This window comes from Phycodurus eques, chromosome 13 (genome assembly GCF_024500275.1).
Source record: "Phycodurus eques isolate BA_2022a chromosome 13, UOR_Pequ_1.1, whole genome shotgun sequence".
NCBI classification, from domain to species: Eukaryota; Metazoa; Chordata; class Actinopteri; order Syngnathiformes; family Syngnathidae; genus Phycodurus; species Phycodurus eques.
The window spans coordinates 12,428,095-12,435,691 of record NC_084537.1 but is presented as its reverse complement, the minus strand read 5'-3'; the positions used below and the strand labels follow the sequence as shown (position 1 = coordinate 12,435,691).

Sequence of the window (7,597 nt, the reverse complement as noted above, 5' to 3'; positions counted from 1 at the left end):
TGTAATACAGGGAGGCTTTGGGTGTTGTTCTCCACAAGGACTCAAAGTGGTACCAGCAATGGAAGGACTTCAAAGACAATAACATGGTTTTCAACAGTAAGATAGTTCTAGACGTTTTGCTTTAGTACACCACCTACTACAGTGATCCCCAATCACTGGGAGAGAGAGACTGAACAAAAGATGTTTTATTGCTCATTGGAGTCTGAAAGAAGTTTTATTTCGAAAAGGTTGTGCCGTCACGGTCACGTGATTCATTCCTAAAATACTAAAAAATAAGCCCTCAAGCTAGCAAAAATGAAAAAAAAATGAGTAAAAAACAAACTGCTTTGGAAATCATCTTCGGAAAAGGCCAAATGATGAGAACAGAAGAAGAGCCTACAACTTCCAAGAAATAGAGCTGCATTTAAGAGACAGTATCAGCAGTCCTACTGTACTTAAAATATGTGTTTATTGTTACGTGAGATTGTGACGCACCAAGCCTGCGCTGCGTAAAATGTGACGGCAGGTTTGCAAATGAGGCAATGAACCCTTCAAAACTGCTTGTGCAAATGGAAACTGAGCATTCTACATTAAAAACCTGGATTCAAATCAAGGCAGAATAATCATCTTGCTTCCATTTGCAACGTTGTATCTTTTGTGAAGCGGGATTTTATGTAATGACTGCGTCCAAAGCTAAATTACGGAGTAGACTGGACATAAGTAAAACACTTCGGTTGTTATCGTCTTCTGTTACCCTAAGATGTGACCCGCTCACTGAAGAGATTCAAGTGCAGGGTTCCCGCTTTTTACGACAACTACATTAAGGGTAATGGTGAGTTGTATTTTTAAGAATGTTTTTATTTGTTTCAATTCAGGTCTGTCAAATTATTGCTTTTTGTGAAGCTAGTCCATGAGGCAAAAAAAGTTTGACCGGTGCCCTACTATGCAAATAAAAACGGTTTCTTTTCAAAGCGGTAGGTGGCAGTAGACAATTGATTCCAAAATACAGTTCAGTCTTCATGGATGGAATGTGATTGTAGTCAACGTGCGCTCACAGATTAAAATTTGATCCATAATCCTCACATTGCGTCCTCAGCAAAGTTCTGCGTCTTATTTTTGTCTCCTGCAGGGTTCTTTGAGATGAAGATGAAATATGATGAAAGCGACAATGTCCTCGTCAGAGCATCCAGAGCTGTGACCGACAGAGTCACCACCGTCCTCGGTAGTGAGCTTCTCATTCTCCCTACTGCTACTTTCTGGCACAACGATTTAGTTAAAGCCACAAAAATATTTTTAAAAAGGCTGTGTGGTGTTGTGTGTTGTATTCTACAACCTAATATTTTATGTTGATATTTTTGTTTTCCCAGGCGGTCTTTTCTCTAAGACAGAAATGTCTGAAGTGCTGACTGAGATTGTGAAGGCAGACCCCAAATTTGACAAGGACTCTTTTCTCAAACAGTGTGAGAAAGAAATCATCCCAAACATACTGGAGGTGAAATACTCCCTTATTCTACAAAATGTACCCCGTGAAGGATAGCTCAATGTGCTGACTCACAAGTTGCTTGATCAATGAAGGACTTTATGAAGTTGGGTTATTTCTTGAAAACCTGCCTGGATCATGAAAACTGTGGGATTAATTTAGTCATACAGTGGCAGGACCGAGCCCGACCACAAGTAGTGTAAGTCCGTGGATAATTGACGAGCATTAAAATTGCATTGAAAAAAAATAAATTTTATTTATTTTCCAAACCCCTAAAATTGTTGAATAAGCGGGCATATACTGCCAGTAAGCGTTTTCAGAATTGGTCCCCCCCCCAAAAAAAAGAAAACAAAATTAAATTTGAAATAAAAAAGGGTTTAAAAATTAGAAGAAATCTGTTAATTGGTGAATCCGCAGGTGCCAAACCGCACATATGCGAGGGGTCTACTTTATTTGAAAGTCCCCTGAAGTTCCAAGTCAAAATGCTGTTGGGGGAAACTACAGTATATTGATAATGCAGTTATGCACTTAACAATCATATTATTACAGATACAGTAATTTGATTGGATTATAAAGTCTGGGATGAAACCTGGCAGTCAGACTTTCAATTGGTCTCCAGTCAGTTTAGCGTCATGTTGTAATATCTTTGCCAATTTGAAGTGACCAGTGGTTAAGCTTAATTGTAAAATTTAAAAACCGCAAAAGAAAACAGTTGTAAACAACACTGTGTTGGTGTTCTTTCTTTAGGCTATGATTCGTGGTGAGCTGGATGTATTGAAAAGCTGGTGCTATGAAGCGGTAAGTGCTACACAGGCTTATGTCGCTCATATAACGTTTAACTAGTTGAACTTAGAGAGTGATTTTGGTGGCTTCTATAGAGCCCAGACACACCTGATAGAATTGTAGCTAAAGTAGATGGTTCACACACAGTGCGTATTTCCTCATAGCTGATACATGTTTTGCTTTCTGTCCTCAGACATACAGTCAACTGGCCCACCCCATCCAACAAGCTAGAGCTTTGGGATTGCTGTTCCAGTCCAAAATCCTTGATATTGATAATATTGATGTAAGTACCCACACACCAGCCACTATAAACACATACAGCCACACTTCTTGTGCGAATCACTCTCGTCACCTGAAAGTCTGCTACATCAATGAAATTTGGTTTTGTCAGTGTGCAGAAGCTGTAATATTTCACCCACACACAAACACATCAAAGTTCTTTGTATAAGGCTTTATTAATTAAACTACTAATACAATTAAGGGACAATATAGATAAATTACACAAAACCAGTATGCAGTATAAAGTGCAATGAAAAAAAGGAGGTTGGAATCAAGTAGACAGCTAAGATCGAAGGCCTAAATGTCCCGCTAATGTTTATTTTATCCCTCCCCAATCATTAATCCTGTTTACTGATAACGCGCACAGCCACACTTCTTGTCACTCACGTATACTCACTAATTTAAGTACTACAACTTGTACATTTGTATGAGGTTTCGTGAATCCGAGGTCTTCTTTAATGAATATTATCTTGATCTTGCTCTTATAGTTGGCCATGGGGAAGATGATGGACCAGGGCCCAGTGCTCATCATCACTTTCCAGGCCCAAGTCGTCATGGTGCTACGAAGTCCCAAAGGAGACATCGTGGAAGGAGATCCGGTCAGTCCATTTATGTTTACTGAACCTGGTGGTGAATCCGATGTAATTTAATTTACTGTTAGCTGACCAGGTCAAAGACACGCCTCATTCACAATCATTTTAAGTACAGTCAAGTACCGTGTGTCCTGGTTCAATTAGCATTGGTATTTAGAGTAAGCAGTCCTCGTTGTCATGCTGTTCACATTTTGAGATCAAGACAACACCTAACAATTGATTAACAGTACCTTGCCATTGCCAAAATTCAAACAGGATGTTCTTGGAGGGAAAGTCGCTACTGAGCTTAGAATGTCACAGTGTGTCACAGAGAGACTGGAAGAATCACAGAAAGGCATAGAAGTGGACATCCTTGTAAAATCTGTCATCCAGCTGCTTATTTTAGAACAACAAGTGATGCAAAAACTACTGAAACATGAAACAGTTTAAAGTTTATAATGCATTTTAGGTTCATCCTGAAATTTTACCAACAAGCCGAATAGCCCCAACTTTTTGTGAGTAGTGTATCTGCTCACTTTATCACAGCAACATTTTCAGCATTTATTTGAGTGGGTAGTCATTATTGACTTTACTGGGTGTTGAATAAATTTATGGGACTGAGTGAGCTGCTCACAACGTCTATCATGTTCCCTGCTTGACTGCATCCAAACACACGTTATGTTTACGCTCTCCTCCCCGTAACAGGAGAAGGTATTGAGGACGATGTATGTTTGGGCGCTGTGTCGTGACCAGGAGGAGCTGAACCCCAACGCGGCGTGGAGACTCCTTGACATCTCTGCATCCAGCACTGAGCAGGTTCTCTAGGAGGAAAAGAAGAGGGGGAGGGGGATGTCGGTGAAAAGACACACAAACTAGAAATGACGATGAGCCTGGAATACCTACATGTACTCATGCTCACTGAAAGGTTCGTCCGAATCTGGGTTCAGTTTTGTGGATTTGCACACAATTTCTCCTTTTCCATCACCATTAAGGGGCTTAATGTGCACATTTATAAAGATGCAAAACTTAGAAGAAGTCTTTGATTCCATGGATACTTATCAGTGGACTCTTGTTTTCCAAGTTTGATCTGAGCCTCTAGGCTACATTTTGAAAAAGGATGGCAGCAACTTGCAACAAGCAGGTTCCCGACCCCCGTGGTCTCATCTCATGGCAAAGTCCAGCCAGGCAGCCACATGGTTTCTACACGCTGGGGACTAAACTACATGCTTGATCAGTTCCTAGCAGGACATAAAAAGGAAGCTTAATGCTTCCCCGCTCAACTACACTGAAAATTGACATTATGTATTTATTTATTTGCAAATACCTTCCAAATTTCCCCATTTTGGGACAATTAAAGGTTATCTTAATGCTTAATTTAAGCGGTAAGCAAATGCACGTTGGGTTTGAAGGAGGAGAGGTCATCACAATTATTATACATTTTGTTAGAGTCAGCTTCGGAGATGTGTTTGGTGCCGTGAAAAAGTATTTGCCCATTTCCTGATTTCAGATTGTATTATCACTATTATGGGAATGTGAGTGCAAATGATTGTTTGTTTATATGTGCCCTGAGATTGGCTGCCAACCAGTTCAGTTCTGCCAACCAGCACGTCCGCAACCCTAGTGAGGATAAGCGGTACAGAAAATGGATGGATGGATGGATGGATGGATTATTATTTGCTGATTTGTCACATGTTTCGGATCATCAAGCTAATTATTATATTGCACAAAGACAACCCCAGTAAATACTAAATGCAGTTTTTAAAAGCTGATTTGGTTTATTAAATGGGGAAAAAAATCTAAATAAGTGTGGCCCTATGTGGAAAAAGTATTTGCGTCTTCCCCCAACCCATACCACCTGATTTGTTGAATCAAAAAATTACTTAAATAGTACCTTTCAAAGTAAAGTTGGCAACTCAATAAATGTGTCACAATCTAAAGACATTCAAGAACAAATGAGAAACGCAGTGATGGAAATCTGTATCAGTCTAGAAAAGCTGACAAAGCCATTTCCAAGGCTTTAGGACTCCGGCAAACCACAGTCAGACATTATCCACAAATTGAGAAAACTGGTAACAGTGGTAAACTGTAGTGATTGGCCAGAAGACGACTCATCCAGGAGGCCATGAAAGAACTTAGAACAATATCCTTCCATCCATTTTCTGAGCCGCTTCTCCTCATTAGGGTCGCAGGCGTGCCGGAGCCTATCCCAGCTATCATCGGGCAGGAGGCGGGGTACACCCTGAACTGGTTGACAGCCAATCGCAGGGCACATACAAACAAACAACCATTTGCACTCACAGTCACACCTACGGGCAATTTAGAGTCCGGAGTGCCCGGAGAAAAATCACGCAGGCACGGGGAGAACATCCAAACTCCACACAGGCGGGGCCGGGAATCGAACCCCGGTCCTCAGAACTGTGAGGCTGACGCTCTAACCAGTCGTCCACCGTGCCGCGAACAATATCCAAAGAATTGCAATAACCTTGTCACATAGTGCCAGATAGGTTGGTTTTTTTTTGTCCCCTGTTAATTAATATCATCATTTAGAATTTTGTATTTCCTCCGGTTGTCTTTGTTGAGGTATTTAAATTTGCTTGATCTGAAACATTTGAATGTGATAAATATGCAAAAACAAAAACAAATTCACAGCATTGTATACAGAATAGTTGCAATCAAAAGTATTAAGCCCCCATTGTAAATTTCAATTATTTTCAAAATAGTACAAACTTTACAGATCCACTTTCCATAAATACTTAGCTTTGTTTTAAGTTGTTTAGAGCCATTTAAAATAGTTTTGAATTGTTTTCAAGTCACTAAATGTTTGTAAATTTTGCAAATCTAATTTAAATTGAGTGTTCTAATCTTAAATGCGCCTTTAGTCCTTTATGTCCTCCTATTGCAGCATTTTAAATTGAGCACAATCAAAACTGAGTTTCTGCAACTTGGCATTTTTAATGTTGAAGAACTTTACAGAATTTTGGCTTGTTCAGCAGATTAATACAACAATCGAACCACTTACAGATGTATAGCTTGTAAGAAAAAGTCTGAAGCATCTCAGAAAATCTTCCCCGTGAATATTATAATGTTCAGGTTATTTAAACCACATAAATGTTATGTAGCTTCTCATTATAATACAGTTACATAATTCATCATGAATTCAAAACAAAACATGAATTCCTCTTACAGTTGTTGGATTATACCTAATAAATCATTCTCCATATGCGTTTAAATGTAAATATATGGGACCATATTCCAATATATGATGAAGGAGCCTTGTCAGACTGTGGGTCATCTTGCACTTCCTTATTGAGATGTTTGTTGTTGATGCTACATGTTGAATGAGTGAGTTTACCATTCTTTTTTTGTAAAGACTGTTTTTACATTTTATTCATCACATTTCACTTTGAACCGAACAGACTATGATTGCTTTGCACCAATTGTACCGGTTTTGTATTTCACCATCTGATGATACGCATTGGATTTGAAGTGCAACATCCCATGAATGCCCAAGTTGGTTCGTTCTTGTATTTCCGCACAAAAATGCTACTAGTGTTCAACAAAGTAAAGACATCTATCATGATTGTTTACACTTTGTGAATATTGACCTTTGCATATACAATCAATAAATTAGACTATTGGTAAAATCTCAGTTTATTTCAGAAGTTCAATTCAAAACGTGAAACTCGTATGTTAAGATTCACTACACTTCTTCTTTTCCTTTTGGCTTGTCCCTTTAGGGGTCACCACAGCGTGTCATCCTTTTCCCTGTAAGCCTATCTCCTGTCTCGGCTTCCACCACATGGTTCTCTGCTCTGACTTTGTCTTCCTAATCTTCCTCCCCGCCACCAGAGTCATTTTACACACCACCATCGTATGCTGTCTAGCCACACTCTCCCCTACCACTACCTTACAGTCAGTAACCTCCTTCAGATTACATCGTCTGCACAAGATGTAAACCACCTGCGTGCTTCTACCTCCGCTCTTGTAGGTCACCGTATGATCCTGCCTCTTCTGGAAAAAAGTGTTCACTACAGCCATTTGCATCCTTTTTGCAAAGTCTGCCACCATCTGTCCCTCCAAGTTTCTTTCCTGGATGCCGTACTTACCCATCACTTCTTCATCACCCCTATTTCCTTCACCAATATGTCCATTACAATCTGCACTCTTTCTCTGTCTGGGATGCTCAGAACTACTTCGTCTAGCTCCTTCCAGAATTTCTCTTTCACCTCTCGGTCACATCCTACCTTTGGGACATAACCACTAATCACATTATACATAACACCCTCAATTTCAAGTTTCAGCCTCATCACTCAATCTGATACTCTTTTCACCTCCAAGACATTCTTAACCAACTCTTCTTTTTAAAATAACCCCAAATCCATTTCTCTTCCCATCTACACCATGATAAAATAATTTAAACCCTGCCCCTAAACTTCTAGCCTTACTGCCTTGCCACCTGGTCTCCTGGACACACAATATATCAGCCTTTCTCCTAATCATCATG

The 7,597-nt window shown here is 39.8% G+C and overlaps 1 protein-coding gene across 1 annotated transcript in view; it reads left to right on the top strand.

The window, feature by feature from the left end:
• Positions 1–6,673, top strand: part of LOC133412090 (mitochondrial import inner membrane translocase subunit TIM44-like) — a 9,939-nt gene extending 3,266 nt beyond the window's left edge. Inside the window, exons 7-13 of the mRNA XM_061695148.1 lie at positions 11–96; positions 1,109–1,201; positions 1,347–1,471; positions 2,207–2,257; positions 2,436–2,525; positions 3,010–3,120; positions 3,799–6,673. Coding sequence (XP_061551132.1) covers positions 11–96; positions 1,109–1,201; positions 1,347–1,471; positions 2,207–2,257; positions 2,436–2,525; positions 3,010–3,120; positions 3,799–3,918 — 676 coding nt within the window. The 3' untranslated portion in view covers positions 3,919–6,673. The remainder of the gene's footprint in view (positions 1–10; positions 97–1,108; positions 1,202–1,346; positions 1,472–2,206; positions 2,258–2,435; positions 2,526–3,009; positions 3,121–3,798) is intronic.
• Positions 6,674–7,597: the final 924 nt, after the last annotated feature.